The sequence below is a fragment of the Pagrus pagrus genome (genome assembly GCF_965226575.1).
Source record: "Pagrus pagrus genome assembly, chromosome: 23".
In the NCBI taxonomy this organism is placed as follows: Eukaryota; Metazoa; Chordata; class Actinopteri; order Spariformes; family Sparidae; genus Pagrus; species Pagrus pagrus.
The window spans coordinates 9,690,099-9,710,027 of NC_140205.1; the positions used below are offsets into that span (position 1 = coordinate 9,690,099).

The 19,929-nt window shown below is 42.3% G+C and overlaps 1 protein-coding gene across 5 annotated transcripts in view; it reads left to right on the forward strand.

The window, feature by feature from the left end:
* chchd3a (coiled-coil-helix-coiled-coil-helix domain containing 3a) overlaps positions 1 to 8,165 on the forward strand; it is a 72,465-nt gene extending 64,300 nt beyond the window's left edge. For all 5 annotated transcript variants that reach the window (XM_084346226.1, XM_084346227.1, XM_084346228.1 and 2 more), the window contains 2 exons: positions 2,929 to 3,064; positions 7,469 to 8,165. In XM_084346226.1, the coding sequence (XP_084202352.1) occupies positions 2,929 to 3,064; positions 7,469 to 7,492 (160 nt within the window). In that variant the 3' untranslated portion in view covers positions 7,493 to 8,165. The remainder of the gene's footprint in view (positions 1 to 2,928; positions 3,065 to 7,468) is intronic.
* The last annotated feature ends 11,764 nt before the right edge of the window (positions 8,166 to 19,929 follow it).

A 19,929-nucleotide genomic window follows, 5' to 3' on the forward strand; every position in this document is an offset into this window, starting at 1 on the left:
AGTAATTAGTGGGTGTATGTGGCTTCCCTCGTCCCTGTAGATGCCCATAGGCGGTGTAATAAATGAGCGCCAGGATCCATAGGAGTTGGATGGCAGTGATTTCTGCTAGCGCTGCTGTCATCGTTCAATACCCTGACGCAGAGCAATGGCCTTGTCATGCCTCCAAGCAAATGACTGAATTTCTCCCCAGTGGATCCACAAATGCAGAACCTCACCCAAGAGCATAATGTTCCGGTCTGTGCCCAAAGTGGTGCAACCAACCATTGGATTTAAACAAAATTTGAGAGAAAAAAGTTGGATACAACTCCCATATCTGTGCAGGAACTATAGAAGTTACAACCAGCAACCAGTTAGCTGTATTGACTGTATATAGAGCTGTACGACATGAAAGGAACCGCGAAAAGTGAACCCAAAACATCTTGATCTATCCCCTGGTGGCAGGCGGGTCATAAATCCCACCCCATACAGTACATGTTATCAGATGGGTCATGGGCCAAACTAAAAACTCAAAAAACGCTTCAAACGAAGTTCTTCCAATGATGGTTTCTTTTTAGGTAGTTTTAAGAGACTATTAAGACGCTTTCTGTGTGGATTTTGCTTTTTGTCCCCGTTCTCCCTGTTCTTGCATGGGTTTCCTCTGGGTACTCCTCTTTCCCCTACCATCAAAAATGTACATTAGGTTTATTCTACAGTCAGTGCCCTTGACCAAAGGGAGTTTGTCCCTGGGCCCTGTGCTGTGTGCTGGCTGCCCACTGCTCCCTCGGGATGGGTTAAATGCAGAGAACCAGTTTAATTGTTGTACATTGTATGATTATATGTGATTAAATAAAAAATCTTCTTGTAATGATGTATGTTTGGGTGGTCATGGTTTTAACTCTTTATTTGATGCACTCTAAAGGGGTTGTCGCATCATGATTGAAGTCACTACAGCAATATGGTAGCACCCGTATCCGGGATATTTTGGCTTAATTTTTGTACAGTGTGAGGAAGTGGAGACATCTCGTCCATCTTTATAGATGTCTTTGGTACAGTACAGTCTTATCTTCTCATCTAACTCTCGGCAAGACAGCGAGTACAAATCTTTCCCAAAAATTAACTATTCTGTTAGTTGTCCAAAATGACTTGTTTTATCTAGTATTCCTCTCTCGCTCTAGAACCTTTCTGACTGTTTGGCCTTTAAGCACCGTGTTGTATGCTGAATGATGAAGTGTATTGATTAATCAAACTCCTGTTGGCACCTCTCATGTTGTCACAAATTGTCACTGACCTGCACTTACAAGGACTATAGATTTTTCCAGCCTCCCTAACAAATATGACCATGTGGCAACGCACATATGTACACATCTTCACTGCACCAGCTTCCTGCTGCATTTCACCCTGGGTAATGACCCATGCGACCAATCCCCTGCTTTCTATCCAGCGGGGGATAATTTCTCACTCCGGGGGGCAAATCAAACATCTGATTCTGACTACAGGGGCTCGTCTTCACCCCCAATATTCCTTTGAGATCCCCAGAGTTGCTGACAGGCAGGATCTCTTTTCACACTCACGCAAGGCGTTTAGTGAGGCAGATGGAGTGTCCTGAGCACTGGTGTGAACAAAACGATGACACCACCATTAGCATAATAGCCCTAGCATGTGCATGTGTCATCATTATATATTTTTATGGGGTGTGTGAAGAGGCAGACAAAAGCAGTTAACACTGGGCAAGGCACCAGGACTGGTGGTACATCCCACGACTGAGGATCCAACTCTTGCATACATCTAACATAAGAGTCCCATTTAAATGCACTGAAGTTTAGCGCAGAAGTGCTAGCATCTGGCTCATACCCGCTAAGACAGCAGCACTTAAACTGCAGCAGACCTCAAGGACAGTTAGAGCGTGCAAAGCTGGTGATGCGTATCATATTAAAGACATATTAGCATCCACAGTCTACAACAGTAACCTTCTCTTGGATGCTTAAAGATTGAATTTTCCATTTAGGCCAGTCCAAGGTGACAGCCACCCAGTATGTAAATGGTTGACGCTCCTCAGGGAGCATCATTGCATGGATCCACTGGAGCACAGGAGAGTGATCAATACTTGCTTATGTAAGGCCTTTTTAAAGGGGTTTTTTCATGGTAAGACATAAGGAGTAATTCATCAGGAAGGTATACTTAGCTTGCAGGTAATTTTAATCTCATCATCATTATCATCATCACAAAACAAGTAAGCCCAATTACTCGTCTAAATTAACCCAATGTCCTTTTCCTGTTTTCTCTGCATTCGACATTGATTTGCCCACTTCTCCTCCATTATTCCCATGCCACTGATGAATCTCCATTTTCCCGGGGATGGAGCCATTGTTGGAAGCTCTATTTGACACCTCTTACTGTTTTTAGAAAGCCCTGTGGCCTCTCAGTCAATACGTTGAGATGCATACAATCGACATGGTCATCACAGCAGGTTGTGGAGGATGGATTGGCCTTTGACCTTCCTCCCGGCAGATACAGTAATGTTGATTCTTGCTTTAGGTGTCGTGGACTGAAATGGCAGTAGTAATAGAAAAGGCAAGGGGCTGTGCACGCGCTGTCGACTGCAGTATAGCTCAGTGAGCTCCAACAGTCCAGGGGCTCTCTTGTGATAAAAACGACAATCGATTTGCTCATTTTCCAAACCAACAGTGTGTCTTTTCATTCGTCTTCTCTCGTTCTTGATTTCTGCATCTCATTCTCATGCTGTCAATCCTTCCATTCTCCGTTTTTCCTCCATTTTCTGTCCACCCTTGACTCTTTTCTCACTCACACATTTACCACTCAGTTATTTTTTTTTCTTTTAACACTTTTATCCCTTTCCCTTAACTCTCATCTCTCACACTGTTCCTTCCTCTTTAACACCATATTTTTCCCCATTTTCACACTACTTCTCTCCCCTTCTCGCCCCTGCAGGCGGTATGAGATATATCCTGTGTGCGCTGACCTGCAGGGCCAGATCCTCGCATGCTACAAAGAGAATACTGGAAAGACCCTTAACTGCTCCAACATAGCAGCCCTTTACCTACAGTGTGTCGACAACGCCAAGCAGGTGCGTATTTACCAAACCAAGATTTATGTTGTTTATCACTTCTCATATCTCATGTGAATAATTTGCAACACTTGTTATTGTATGTGCATATTACGCAAATGTGTACTGCATGCGTGTTAAGTGAAATGAATGAGCATTTCATTGTTTGCAACTGTACTCTGTACATGTGAGGAAAATACTTGAATTCTTAAAGGAACAGTTCAACCAAAATATAATTTCTGTCATTATCTACTCACCCCGTGATGATAGAAAGTTGAATCCAGAGACTTAGATTTCGTCAGATGAGCTATATGAGGCCATTTTATGTTTTTATCTCAGTTGGGGTTTTTTTGCATTTTAAAACAAGTCCCCTGCTACTTCAGTTGTTTAGGAGAATGCTGCAACTCTGTTTTGCTGTGAAGCTCCAGAAATGTTTTTTGGACTACGAAACCTCACCTGACTTTCCATCCATATGGGCGTGAGCGGAAATTTTTTGGGTGAACTGTTCCTTAAAAATACCACCCAGAATAATGTATTTTTCCCTCTCTGAAAAGAACGACAAGGTTTTGCATGCACCTTCATGGACATGATATGTAAGTTGTAGCGCCTCCTAATCCTGTAGTGTAGCTTTCAGTTGAATTGATATGTGTGTGTTAGCCACAGCATACGTCATTGGGCTTATAGATGTGTGTGAGCTACAGTAGAGCAGCTATTCCCTTTTTAAATGTCTAAATGAATTAGTACAATATACACACACATACACACTAGCATCCATTTACATGCGCCAGCTCCTTGCTTTTAGACAGGAGAATAACATTTCCAATGAACTACTGGCGCCTGAATAAAGCTCCTTCTAAATAGCCAGTTTAAACCTTTACGGTCTATTTCCATAATACCTGCTGACACAGGCGTTCCCCCGGCTGTCTCTGTGTGTGTTTTAATGTAATAAGACCAAGGGAGTAGCCGCTGTTAGTTGGATACCATTGTCCTCTCTGGAGCTCTCCCCTTTCATTGCCTAGTGCAAATGTTTTTTTGCCCTCTGTCTCCGACGGTCACACGCCGTATTGTAATAGTAATGTCACTCAGGTTGATATTAACCTGATTCCCCCCTCCCTCACTTTGTAGTATGTAACATCCATTGGCCCCAACAAGGCTCAATTTACATTCATGGAGCTTTTCTATTAGATTTTTTTGCACTTGCATTGTTTTGCCGGAAATGAGGAAAAGTGAGTTTTGCCTCCCTCGCTCACTCTCGTGGGTATTAGTATTAGATCTAAAAGTCAGATGCTGGCAGATTTTTAAGCTATACATCATGTAAATTGCACAATGTTTTATTCATTGTGTGCGTGTCTATGTGTGTGTGTGCGCTTAAGAAATCTACCTGTAGCCTCGTCAAGATTCAGCAAGGGTATGTTCACAGTCCGGATGCTGTTATGATGTTGTAAATTGTTTGCAAGCAAGCCCGAGACGATATGGTAATCCGCTTGTGTTTATCACCCTGCGGCAATCACAGCACACTCCTGTTCGTCTGTGCTTATCTGTCTAAGACTTGCTTTTAAAGTCATTAGGTGCAAAAAAAGAAGAAAAAAAAAACAGTTCCGCGATAAGGCTTTAAAGGAATAATATGCAGAATTACACAGCCGAGAAAATACGGGGGAAGGAATGAAGGAGGATTGATATGAGCTGATGCAACTTCATGATTAGGATGTTTACACAGCTTTATCTGAGCTGAGCAGGAAGCCGCGTCGAGAACAAATGTCAGAGGGACATGGCTTTGACCTGTGGAGGTCAGAAGATCCAAACGTGCCCTCTAAACGCCGTCTCTCATCTCCTTGACCTTTCTGTCAAAGGCACTTGATAGCATTGCTCAGTTTTCAAACAGCAAAATCTCTTTCCCCTTTCTTTGTCCTTCCCCTTCAAATCTTTAATTCCACTAAAAACTGCAGCACCTTGGGTATAGATAGGGATGTCTAAGATGGCATCTCGCTGGGGGGAAGAAAAAAAAACAAATCCCTCCAAATCTCAGTTTTACAATATTGACCCCTCAACTGGAGTCAACCAAGACGGAGGCGTTGTCGGCAGCCGGGCCATTGTCACTGATAATTAGCGTTCTTATCAGAGCTAACGTTATCACAGTGAGTGATAACATTTAGACCCGCTCTCACTCTCTTTTTGTGGCCTCCGTGCCCCTGCCACCATTCCTCCTTCACTCCCTCCATCCACTATCCCGTCATCCCTAGTCACATTTCTAATGCATTCAGCACTTAACAGGTCCAGATAGCAAACTGTGAGGAAGAGGCAGTCGAAGGACAGATAAAGTCTCTTTCTCTCTCCCTCTCGCTCCACGCAAAAGAGTTTATCATGGAGGCCGATCTCTCCATCCACTGCTTGCCTCCTCATTCCATATTCTCGCCGCATGACTGCCTCTTGCTTCCCTATCTTATACTTCTCCACTTCATTTTTTAGACTGACCCTTCCATCTCCCTTATACTCTCAAAGGGCCAAGGCTAGATGCCTGTTTGTGGTTTTGGCGGGTGTTATGTTTTCAAGGATCAGAATAAAAAAGGAGCTGGCTCATATAGCCGCTTGGACATCATCTTTGACACGACATTTCAATCATAATTGTTGGAAAAAAAGTACATTTTAATCATTTAATTTGTCCTTTCAAGATTTTTAGACATCAGGGGTTAGAAAGGGGGTTACTTTTTAGTATTTTGAGCTCAGAGAATTATCACCTGAACCTGCAGCTCCTTCGGCTTTACAGAACTTTATAGCAAAGGATCTGCTCATTGTTTCAGCTCAGAGTCAGCTCCTGGTCTGCCCTCCAGATGTACTTTGCCAGTGAAGGAAAGCTGGTAGACACAGCTCAGAGGTGTGATTTCTGTGAGATCGCTAACCTCAGAAAAATAACTTGACAAAACAAAGAAAAAGTTTACTTGCAGCATGAACCTGCAGTGATTTTTACAGGTCATTGCTGGTCAATTTCAAACTCCCTGTGTTCATTTATAATAGCATAAATTCTTCACTATTGTTCCTAATATTATCAATCATATAATCTTGTAGTGGCTTTTGTAAATCCCATCGCACAAAGCATAGTACATACTGCAATCAACCTCTGTTAACGTATCTCCTCCTTTTACGTGCGCTATCCTCCCTTAAAAAGCTTAAGCTCCTTGCAACACTCACACAAATGACACGCCAACTGCGGCTCCAGCCTGGTGCCTCTGCTTGCTAAATACACCAAATGTTGAATACGGCTGAATGTGTCACATCTGCACCCCAAAAAAAAAAAAAAAAAAAAATGGGTGCAAAAACCTCACTACATCTGGCCCTCAGTGTTCAGCTGGTCAGTGACAACCAGAAGCAATTTAGGACAACAATGCTGTTTTTTGTGTTTTCTCCTCATATTGATAAACACATTTGGATGTGTTTTTCCAACACTAGTATGGTCTTAGATTTTACTTAAAGTGTGTAAAATATTGTGTAAAATAAGTGTAAAATATTTTGAACATCTCATATTTGACTTGTTTATATGTTCAGACACCCTGATTCAGTCTCAGTGTTAGTTTTTAGCACCATAGCAATCTTTGGCCTCATGGTCCCTTACATAGAAATGAGTCCACTGAGCAATGAGGTACGCGTATCTGCATATATCCTGAGCTGAGGTATCAGAATCAGTAAGTTAAATACATGCCTCCCTAAAAGACATGAGATGATGGGAGAACTACATTATTTGGAGGTAAAAACCGAAAGATTTTAACCAGTAGAAACACTAATGGTACTGTCCCACTGCTCCCAGACCTCAGCTGTTTTTCTACTCTAGATACAGTGTTATCATAACCAACAGAAATGTTGTCTGCAACTACAAAATAAGTTCTAATATACTGGACTTATCTTTTAAGTGATCTCTTGTCCTAACCTGGATTTTACAGACTGTTTTTGTCAATAATCATTTCGTGGCCAGATCAATAATACTCTAAATGAACTCCTTTGCAGAAATGAAATGCTCCTGACACAAACTTACTTCATCCACAACACTAGTGAGGAAGAATATATTCTTTTTTCTTATATTTCTTCCCTTAAATCCCTTTTTTCTCCTTTTTTTGTATTCTTCCACTCTTGTCCTCTCAGGCAGTTTTCATCCAGTGGCATCAGCCACAATAGGCCAGTTCAAATGCTTATTGACAGGGAGTGCTGGGGATTTGTGGTTGCACTTATCGCTAACATGGAATCCACTGCCCTCGGGTCCAACTCACTCCATCGTCCTCCCTTTTTATTGGACTCTCAGGCCTCCTTGTTTTCATCCTGTCTCTCCTGTGTGACACACTATCTTTCTCTGCTGTTTGTCTGTCTATTTAGATTTTTTGATTTGCTCTAACATCTCTCTGATGCACTTTTTCCTTTTTTTTTTTTTTTTGTCTGCAGAACAAGTTGAGGACCGGGGGTTAAGGATGAGGGAGAACGAAAGCGGAAGCAATGAAGAGCTTATGGTGTGGGATTACTTATTATCGACCGACTGACAGACGGACAGACAGACAGACCAAACCGAAGCGGAGGAAGTGAGGAATGAGTCAGCACCAAGAAGCACACCCTCAAAACCCTGTGGAGAACCGAACCGTACCAGACTAGAGGCACCGAACACAGCACCCTGAGAGAGACGTAGACACCCTTTCCCCTAGTTTCTTACCCCCTTTCCCCACCTCTCTTACCGTTTGTCAATCTCTCCTGTGAGTATGTAGGAAAGTGACACTGTCTGCCATCTTGGAGCGACAGCAGGGACCAAGCAGGCCTGAGCTTGGCCCGCAACAAGGACAGTAAAAACCAAACTGGGATGATCACAAGAATGCGAGACACCCCTGTCACAGAACACTTGCACCCATCCCGTCTCACTCCAGCACTGTTAGCAAAATTAAAGTCTATTTTTACTGATAGAAGTCAGTCCTATTTTGTTGTCCACGGATCATTCTTTTCCTGCCCCTAATGCACTATCCTTTGCATCTGTTCCTTTGAGTTTGTGTTATGTTAATAATAATGTAACAATGTGCATGTCGAGTATTCATCCGGACCAGCACTTGTGACGATATCTGATCAGAGGAAAATAAAAGACGAAACGATGCAGGAACTATTGTTGAACTTTTTCTCCATAAATATTCAGCGGGCTCCGTCTCTCAAGTGTGTGTGTGTGTGTGTGTGTTTTATGCTAATTATAGCAAGCATTGTACATCTTTGATGGATACGCAGCCCTCGTGTTGTCACGACGACATTTTGCCAAACGGAGTGAATGAGCCCAAGAGAGGAGGACTGAAGCGCCGGGGAGATATACGTCCCAGATGTTCTGGTTCATAATCTAGCTCTCCCTCTGTTTCTGTCTTTTCTTTCCTTATGTGAATCCTCTCTGCTTTAGCTATTCAGTAAAACACCACGGAGCTCTACCTCTTCCTTATCCCTTCATTGTCCCTCTCTTCTCTTACTTATCTACTCCTTTCTGCCTTCCTCCTCCTTCCTAGAGTGTGTCTCTTCTCTGCTCACTCTCCCAGGCTAATGTTGCCTTGGAGGAGACGGCTTCTCTACGCTGTCTGCACTCCGCCAGACTCTCTGGGTTGGGTTTAACTGGATAGACAGACAATGCGTGTGTGTGGGTGTGGGTGGGGTAGTAATGCAGCCATCCATCCACTTTTTATTCAGTAACTGCGAATGTGTGAGTGAGTGAGTGAGAGAGTGGACGTCGCAGGGACACAGTCTGGGTTTGATGTGGAGGCGGGTGATCGCAGGGGAGACATTATCTTAATTCTGCATCAGAAGAAGAAAGCGTGTGTGGTGGACAGAGCAGGAGAGGGAGGACTTGTGTGTGTGTGTGTGTGTGTGTGCATGCAAGCATGTGATTCGTTGTGACTAATCCCCCTCTGTCTGTCAGTCAGCTGTCCGTTTGCTTTTTGACTTTTGAAATCTCGAAGGGGTTAGGGGGTTGACTTCTATTATACAGCGTGTGTGTGTGTGTGTGTGTGTGTGTGTGTGTGTGTGTGTTGGAGGGGTCTTCTAAAGGATGGGGATAATGGGTATTGGAGTTCATGGCAGGTGTTTCTCCCCAGACCGATGTTTTTCCCCACTTGTTCTCCCCACCGTGACTCCCAACTTAAGCTGCACAACTCCTCTATCTGACCCAGTGCCTCCGAGCTACGATAAGTGATTTAACGGTGTATTCTGTCCGTAATGAGATTATATCCTCTGTAATATAATTAAAGGATGATTAGAGAATCATAAGATCCAAACATGGGGTTTACCTTTTGCTTTTCAAGGCCTCCATCACGACCTCAACAACCTTTTGAAAGTTTTAAATGGAGAGCTGCAGGAGCTCTTCTCTCTTCTGAAGTTGCAAAGGAACATTTTACCTCTGTAATGTATTTCCTGAGAGACAGTATATTAGATGAAGGCATAATGCAATCCAAAGTTAATGTAGTGATAAATTAGCTGGGATTTATATACACGCCTCCTGAAGCCACTCTTAAAATCTCCCATTTTTCAGGTGGTAGAAGTAATAAGATTTTCAGTTTGTTTTTTTTATATAAGTACTGTAAAGTTTTCATAATAACATAAAGAGCCAAACGGAGCAGAAAATACTTTTCTTTCTCCATCGACAAGCGAGGCCGAGATGTCCTTGAACACCACAGCGACAACAGGCAGTGTTCAGGCTTCTTGATGGGACCCGAAGGCTGCCGGCTGCGGGGTCGAGGTGACGGAAGCGGCGGAGAGCGAGGAGAACAGAGTTTGTCTTGCAGAAACAGGTGTTTCATGTGAACGTGAATCAAATTTGGTTTTCAGTTTTTTCATAGAATAGATGGGGGGGACATCAGAACCCTATGACCCTAATGTTTGATCGTTACTTCAGCAAATTCAGACTGTTTTCTTCCCAATCAAAATAAAAATCTAATAATACATGATCATATTTTCGTCGAGCATAAGAAAGTGTTTTTCCATCCAGTCCCACAACTCTATCTTAATTGTTAAATCTCATGGAAGTTGCTAATACCTCACGAAAAACAGTTATAATGTAGTCTAACACTTTCGTGCCAAAGTGTTCTTCTCTGATTGTTTCTTCAGTCTGTCTGCCATGAATAAATGAGGCAGCCAGACTCACACATTTTCATGAATTCCTCTGCCAACTCTCTTTTTTTATGATCATCCACGCTCAAGACGATGCAAATTGCCACGATAACTCCTTTAGTTTAGGTATACAGTGTAAGAGTTCAGCCATGCTCAGCCAGAGTGATGCAACCTGTCCCAAGAGAAAATCGCCAGTGATGACATCACTTCCCTTCAACAGGAAAGAGGAGTGTGGTTACAATCCAGCCAACTAATCTCATCATCAGGAAGGTATCGGTGTCCGTCTCACCGGCTGACCGGCTGCAACAAGCTGGGAAATAAGGTTGGTAACACTGTTAATGGTTCTTACCTGTAACTTGCTGTCCACCACAAGACCTTGCAAAATGCTTTAACAAGGCATCAGAATTCAAGACTTGAGCACACTACAAGGAACTTTTCCCTGGATATGAAACAGCCTCGATTTAGTACTGATGCCTCCATAAGCAAGCGAGAAAAAAAGCAAGAAGGTCAAATGAGAGAAGGGCTGGATGACTGTTCAGCCACCATGGATATTTGCAACAAGCACCAAAAAGTTTTGGTTTGAAGCTATCACAGAAAAAACTAGATATTGGAATTGAGATTTTCTTTTTTAACTGACTACCCTCACGACACTGTTACACAGGGGCATGATTTTAAAGTGTCTGCACTACATTTTCAATTCAGACTTTTCACTTCAACCACTTTAAAGCCTCTGAAATGAAAGTATGTTCGTGTTTTGTGATGCTTTCAGTACGTTATCTCATATTTTTAGGTGCCCTGAATGGACAAGACATTTTCAGCTGCACCTCCACCCATACAGTTCGCCATTTCGCTGGTATTTATATCAGATTCTGTCTGTGTGGCTTTAACTGTCTTTGTAAGTGCGGCGTACCATCTGTCTCTGTATAAACAGTGAGACTCTGTCACCGCCACCGACACCAGTCCCTGTATTGGACTGTATGAAGAGATTAGGATACAGCTACAATTTCGTGTCGGTGCTTTTATGATATTTCGGCCCTATATTGCTTCTGTTCTCTAAAGAAGCTGACTCTGGGGGAAAAAATAAAATCACCAGAATGCACTCAAATCTGCAATACAAAAGACAACATCCTCCACCATGATGACTAATCACATTCGATTTAATGACCCTCTCTGAAGAAAAAATAGCTTCTCCCTTTAAAGTTTTTCCCCACACTCCCTCTCCGGCTCTTATCCGTCTGTGCGTCTCTTTGTGCCTTTTACTGTCTCTCCGCACAGTCGATCCCTATTCTTGTGTTTGCATTTACTCTCTTTTTTTTTGTTCTTTTGTTCTCCCTCTGCTCTTTCTCGTACTTTTCCCCCGCCACTTTCTTTCCTTTCTCTCACTCTCTAACTCATCAAGGATACTGAGGAATAGGCCGGCAGCCTGAGGGGCGGATCTGTTGGCGGTGATTGGCTCTCCTTGCTTGCCAATGAGGTGTGAAGCGTCTGCCACGCTGCTGTAACTCTTCTCTGAGGGCCACCCTCGCCTGCTTTGCGTGTCCTCGCACACCCACAAACACACACACACAGTTTGACACAATATGCTTTAAATAGATACAAGAGCTTGACAAATGCATTCACCCGCATAAATTAAAAAACACAGCAGAAGACAATAAGAAAATGCGGTCGTGGTTCTGACTGGGCAAGGACACCTCGTCCTGTTTGGACTTCAGTAAGAGTGAAGACATACTCGCACGCACAGAAATGTTCTTGGTTGCCAGCGATGCCAGTGGGGCCTGCAGATGAGAGTAAACCGTCATACACTCTATTCTAGTAATGGGCAGGCAGATGGCAGGCTGCTCTGTAGCCTCTGCTTAGGCTGATGGCTCTATTCATCAGGCTGCTCGCCCTCCCTGCAGCCCTGCACCGGGCTACGATTTATAGAGCTCTCTGTCCCTTGCGCTCCCCCTTTGCTCTCTCACTGTTATTTATTTGTACTTTTTTGTTTTAGTCTGCACCTCTTCTTATTTTCTCCGAGTCTATCCTGGTGTCTGTCTGCTTGGCACCAGAAAGGCTTGTTTCAGTCCAGCTTGTGCTGCTGGGGAAGTCATTGGCACTTCGAAAGTGCTGCTACCTTCCTTTCATTTATTTATTTTTTTCTTTTCTACTTTTTTTTTGGCACACTGAAGTTTTGGTCACGCAAACTCTTTTTGGAGGCAGATCTGCCTGGTGGCAGAGGAAGTCTCACTGGACCGAGTCAAACTTTCGTGGCTGTTGTGCCAAAGCCGGTGCAAGTTATCTACCTTAGAATAAAAAAAAGCAAGAAGTTCTCAGAGCAGGAGTTTGGCATCTATACACGTATTTGCTTTCCTACCAGTGAGTTAAGCCTCTATATACGGAGCAAGAAGCTACTGACTCACACAAAGTACACTGGGATTATAAGCCTGCCATTAGACGACTATTCCAGTCGTGATTCTCCTCCAACAGCCTCAAAGCTGGTGACCTACATGCTGAAAATACCTTAACCCTAACCTGGTTGCTAACAGTATGAATGGAAACACGCTTGCAGCTGTTGACTCACCTTTTGAGGGGATTTAGCCACTTTAATTTAGCTTGGCTAGCTTGGCATAAAGGCTGGAAACATCGGTGGCTAGCCCGGGTCTGTCCATCAAAATCCGTCTACCCGACTATCTCTTGGACATGAGCAGTAACTCCTGTCACAGCTGGTAACCTCACAATAATTTCAGATCAATCTTCCCATCTGAGTCTCTGATAGAAGGTGAATAAACATGTTTCCCAAAATGTCATACTATCTAAAAGACATAAACAATCACTGCTCCTGTTTATTTATTGTAGCCCACGTCTGGAAAGCCAGCAGTGAACAAAGCAGGAGTGAATAGCCATGAACTAATGCTGCTAGTTGTTAGATGAAAGATTAGAAAGGGAGGGAGACAAAAAAATATCTCTATCCCTCTCTAATGGTGTCTGTTATACTAATAGCTTAGCGACTACATAGGAACATTATATCAATGGAAAAAAACTCTGCAGATTGCATTAGTAAGTTTAAGTGCTTCTCCTCTCGCCAGAGGTTAATTTGACCCTGCAACAGCTTTTTTAATTGGCAACAGTTTGTTATGAGGACAACAAGTACACTTTGCCAGTTAAACAAGCTTTAATTATGTATAAATCACAGGCTCGCTATCCCGGTGTGAGAAAGCGACAGAGATAAAGAACTGCATTTTGTGGAAAGCGATTATTAAGAATACCAGCAAAGGAAAGGAGGGAAAGAGATGGAAGATTAAAAACAAGGACGAATGGGAAAGAATGTAGCAGCACATGCTTGATGTATACAGTGGAAGCTGTTCAAAAGGTTTGACATCAGCTATGGTGGTGGTACATGGTGCGATACATGGGCAAGCATGCATGTGTGTGTGTGCGTGTGTGTGCACGCAAAGGGAGGAAGAGGCAGTGAGTGAGAGCTTGGCTTTGACTCTCAGTTTTTCCCTCCAGAGATAAAGTGAGCGGTAATGAGGCCCTGAGCTGCTTCGCCGAGGAGACAGTAGGACCACCAGGGGAGGAGGATGACCTTGAAGACCATGAACACACACACATACGCACACACACACACACACACACCACATCCACAGACTTAAAGCAATCCAACTATCTGTTAATGTTAAAGTTCTCTGGGAGTTGACAGTGTTGCTCCTTATGTATTTTATGACTGTTCATGATAGATTTCATCTCAGTGACCAGAAAAATAGACACCCAGGTGAAATACAACCTATACAAACCGACTTGCAATCACTTATATTTCAATGTAAATGTATATTGAGACTATCAGAGAGGTGCCATGTGGTACATATAATTCATGTTATCCGTTCAGTCGATGATATACTTCTCTGCAAGAGGGGAAATAACTTCCCAAAGGCGCAATAGACGCTGTAGTCTTAAGTTTTAATGTGAGGGAAGTAACAGATTGCAGGTTTAAAGTGTTTCTCTGTTCTCTGGGACTCACCATATTGCAACTAATCTTTCTCTTGCTCTTTTCCGGGCTGCACTACTAAAAAAAAACAAAAAAAAAAACTTGCTTGCTGGAAGGCTGAAGTCAGAAAAACAATAAGATAGAAGTTTGGTAATGAGAAAAAGCTCCATAGCTGACAGTGAAAACTTTGTGTTTGTTTCTGTTTGACATTTTAAACTTTTACTGCACAAAGGAAAATTTCCCTTTTTTTTTTTTTCTCTTTGTGGCACATTTTCAACTTGATTTTTTTTCTATCATGATGCCTTTTTAACTACAAATAGCAACTGGAGCAGGTTGTTTGGATTTTCCTGTTAGAGTCACGAGTTAATAAATCATGTTTAAATATTCTTGTGCTATTTCCCCATGGAAATAGTGCAGCTACATAATAGTAGCCATTACTCATTGTATTTTATCGCAGTGTATTTCTAGGTTTTCCATGAGGCTACAATGTCCTGACCTAATTTGATATTGCAGTACTGAGGCATGGTAAACTGTTCACTGCATTGATGCTACACCACCATGCACTGCTATACCCTGAAAGAACAGTGGCAGGTGAAACTGATCACTATAGCACTGTGGTGCTGGTAGCTTTGGAGACCATCCTCATTGTGGTGACAGTGATAAACACTTCAGTTCAGGAAAGAAAAAAAACGTGGTCTGGCAGTGTTAAAGTCCACTGTTTTACTGAATCCATCCATCCACCCTGACCTGCTCTTAATGTGGTGCTGTCAATGGTCTAAGGCTCAAAACTATTAAAACAACTCAAAATAATTAAATTCTCATATTTTAGAAGCTGAAACATGTAATATTATGCATGAAAATGACTTTAATCATCATCTGCTAATTGATTGATTCAGCTCTGCCTGTGTATACTGTTCATACATAATTTACAACATAATATATTTTATAAGCGCTTGTTTTCTATTAAAAAATCTTCATTGGTAAAGGGACTAGTTACAAAAGCTGTCAAGGGCTTATCAAGCATACAGATAACACTTTACACTTTCAAATTTCTATGCAGGGCATTTAAAGTCCAGTATGTGTGCAGGTGATACCCCAGTCCTTTCCACTGACTCCTGTGGAGGGCAGGTCCATAGTCACGTCCCCATTACCACCATTGTAACAAGCATAAACACGTGACAGTCACAGGTTGGTTATGTTTAGGCAACAGAACTGCTTGATTATGGAGAAGAGGTCGTATGTACGTGACATACGTTTAAATATGTTATATCCATTAACTTCCGGATGTACATTAAAAGTCCATGCTGACTTTTGGTTTCTCGTGGGATACAAAATTCGGTCTCTTGGGTAAAAATCCCGTGGATGTATTCTGCTCTGACTTTCTTGCCTTTTATGCTGTGGCACCTGACAGTGTTTTTATTGCCTGCTATTTGAACACATCTGTTTCAACAGAAGTCGCTTGCTTGCACAGAACACCTGCGCACAAAACTGAACTTTGGTTTTGTGTACACAATCTAAAAATCTAAAATTGTGCCAATTGTAGGCAGATTGAAGCTACTTGTAGTGGAGTAAAAAGTACAATACTCCCCCCTGAAATGTAATTTTAGTGAACTGGTGTATCTCAAATGTGTGCTTATGTACAAATGTACTTGAGTAAATGTATTCAGTTCCAATCCACCGCTGGCAAATAGCAAAATATTAAACAGTGATGAACTTTTGTCACCTCACGGTATCATATCACCCAACCCTACATGTTGCAGTACCAATGCAGTTTTGCTATGGTTTCACCCTGGGGCTTTTTGTGAAGAAAATCCTACTGAAAGTAAGAAAAGCACTTCTTGGGTCTACAATAGGTTTCTATTTATTCTTTATCAGCTGATACAGACTCGGTTGGCCCGACCAAGGTGTCCAGAAGTGAGAAGCTACTTGCATGTGAAGGTTAGATACTCCCTACATGTTAGGGAAGCGTATGACTGTGCCACAAGCCAGTGGCTACTAAACCTGTTACATGGCCCAGCATAAGCCTATCCATCCGTGACCTGCGAGAAGCCAGTTTAGACTAATCCCCACAACTGTAAAAAATGTTTTCTCATCCTCCAGAAGAGGATTTAAATTACTTTACTCTTACAACTTGTGCTGCGGCTTGCCCGCGACATGGTGTGCAGCTTGTGCCTCGGGCATTTCTCTTGTTAATTTTGTCCACAGGCCCAACACACTCTGGTGACCGGTGCCCATTTATATATACAGTGTGCTCACATTGTCCCCTCTGAGACCTGCACATGCACACACCGCAATGTACTTTATAGTATAGACTTTTTATTGTCATGTTTTTAGTACATAAACACATGCAGTTGAGGTTAAACACACAATAATACAGTATGGACAGAAGGTGAATATAGAGACAGACATTGTTATTTATTATTTACAATCTGACCACAGCTAATGCACATGCACACTCTCACATTGTAAGCAAAGGCCTGGAGGGCAAACATGAGATATTGCACATTAGAACACACACACGCATTTTGTAAGAGACCTCATTGTCCCCCAACGGTTGCGTAAATGTGCCCCGAGGCATTCACAACACAGACGCACACTCAAACATGATTATCTCCATTTGGTGTCTGTGACTGGGTCATATTGGGATGGGTGACATCATGGAATCATCATCAGCAACATACACAGACACACACACACAGACACACACAAACATCTGTGTAGAACCCAGGGGACAATGACACACGGTCAACACTCGATCCATCTGTGCGATTCGGAGTATTGTAATTTGACATTGAGCTTCGGTGCCGTATTGATTGTTGTGTGTTTGTGTGTGTGCATGCACGCGTGTCCATTAGTGGTGATGGCGTGCATTTTCAAAATTGCTTCTCACCTCCCATACGAGTGTGTGACTCTATATCCAGAATACATCAGGCCAGAGCCATGGGGAGCATCACTGGAAGCTATACTGTGTAGATACTGTAAATGTTATCCAAACATTATGAATGTGAAATTTCTAGTAGATTATATACTAAACAAGTTCAACAACAAGTCCTCTCCTTTAATCTCCTGTCTTTGGCTGTCTTTTCTATCTCAGGGCAGCTTCTGATGTTGTTTTTCTTGCCTCTTTTTCATACAAGCCATTAAATAGTCATAGTCTTTGGTAATTATAAAAAGAAAAACCATCCAAAATATCTCTCCTATTTCTTAGAACGGGCTTGTTTTCGTTATACCTGTTCATTCCTTTTCAAGGTGATACGGGGAAGTCTATCTCATCATAATTTGGGAAGGGAAACAAATCGTTGCCACACAGGAATATACAGTATTCACTCCTTTCCACTTTACCTGACCTGCATGACTTTGGACTCAAAAGCTCCACATAAAGATACAAAAGTCCACACAGATTTGCTCTGTGAACCTTCATGCTGTGTGGTGACAGCGCCAACCACTGAGCACTGTGGTGGCTGCTGTCTAACATCTGTTAATATGATGGTAACTAGTGTCTGAGCGCACTGTGCAAAGCAATTTGGCAGGTATTTGTAGGTATGACATTTACCCTGCTGCATCATACATGGTCTTAAGCTTCCTACGCCTCCCAGAATTACATGTAACCCCTAATGTGCTGCTATTTGGAGATGCAATCATAGATGTGCCTTTGGTATTTATACTTTTGATTAGAACAGCAAACAATCGCTTCATCTGGATACTGCATTGTGTCTTTTTTTCTATACTTTTTCCCCCCTTTGTCATTTAGAAAACCAATATGGTGCATTTTTTTTCCTAATTTCATGTATTTGAGTATTTTCCTGTAATGTATAAAGAAAGACAGGAACAAAAGATCCCATTGCTCAGAGACAACAGACAGGGCTGTGGAGAGAGTCCCCGGATTTAAATGACTGGACTTCCCCTGCGTCGTACACACCTCCACTGTCATCCAGAAGACCACTTTCTGAGGAACATCACTGGGAACCACCATGGACCTCCAACATCCTCCATGATCCAACCCACCACCACAAGCCTGAATACAGCTTCTTCCAAACGACACCCCCACTGTCTACTCACCCTCTCTCTGCTGCTATATCATTTGCTGCTCATTTGCACAGCTGTAACCTCTCTACCTTATCTAAAAAAGTATACTTTATTTTTGTATTTTACATACCTTATTGTTATATTTGGTAACACTATTAATAAATGGTAAACTTAAATTTACAGTTATTTCACTCTTAACACACAATAAAATGCTTTATAAGCCATTTGTTAAGCAATTGTCAAGTATTATAAACATCAGTTGCTACTTTACAATAAACAATTGCTTAATAAAAGGCTTTAAAAGTGTTTCATTGTTGTTAACAGTGAAATAACTAGTGTTACCTTACATTTAATTAATTTTTAATTTCTTCTTAATGTCTTTAATTTAAATTCTTAATGTACACACCAGGGAGTGCCAATGCCATTTTTTTGTGCTGTTGCTTTGCACAGCAGCACAATGACAATAAAGTGTCTTGAATCGTGAAAATACCTTAATGAGTTTACAATAATTTAATAGTGCAGCTGTTTATTTCAGCCCATGCATCCTAACACCTGCTCATGGCCATGTAGTCTAACCAAAACAATGATTAAATGATCCTTTCTGTACGATATTACACATGGTAAAATAGCAAACACCTCATTGCCAATCTTCTGATGATCTTCGGGTGGAAACTTGTGCGTATTCTGCCACAAAATGTGTTGTTTCAACAAACGGTGAGACTGTTGTCAAGGAGACCATTCAGATAATTTTCACGATTTGAGTTTACTCTGCGCCACCCTCTCTTCACCCAGCCCACGCGCACCCCCTTCTCAACAGCTTCCCCATCAGGCCCTGCAGAGTCGCTCTTCAGTGGAGTGAGGCGTCCCGAGTGTTGACTAATCAAAGGCCCTTTCACGGGGCAAAGACTGATGGCTTAATTAGGACTGCTAATGTTAATCACACTTAAATATTTATAAGGAGGAATTCTTTTGTTTAGCATTGACCTTTCAGTGGTGCTCATTAACATGGTTATTATTGCTGCTGGTGTTTGTGCTGTTGCTCTTAAACATGGCCGCAACACTCGCCCCGGGGCCGTTATTGATTTGGATGGAGCAGACGTGGTGCTGCGTTAACGCTTTGTGTGAATGACATTGGCTTATCAGCGTTTGGGGGAGTTTAACCCTGGAAGTGTGTGCGCACATATGTGTGTGTTTGGGCTGCCCGAGGGGACGCTGGGTAATATCTTATCAATGTGGTGAGCTCATTGTGTTTAAGTGGCAGTGAAGGTAATAGAAGCAAGTCCATAAAGACTAACGGATGTTTTCTTGTGTTGTGTCAGCTCAGCACTCTGACTGAACATCATGATCGAAGCAGAATTGTTATTTGTAACACACACACACACACACACACACATACACACTGAGCTGACCGTCATTTTATACTTGCACAGAGCCCGAGGCAAAAGGTTTCATTACTAAAGGATATACGGTGGATAGCACAGCGCTTGTAGCAGTTGTGGGTTAATTGTAGAGGACACGGAGGATAACAGCTTCTCCTTCCGTCCAGAGGTGCACCAGTATTTTCTGGATCATCAGTATCAGCTGCAGATACAGCTCCTTATTACCTCTGTTCAGCATCGCCAATCGAATTTCTTTGTTTAAAATACCAGAACCTTACACTAATGACATGTGCTTTGGGGTAATAAACATCTTCTGCTCTGAGGAAAAAAAAATATTGTGTGGTGCTTTAATGAAAACCATTAATCAGTCAGTTATTCTCTCAATTTAATATGTTCAGAGAGTGGGTCCTTGCATG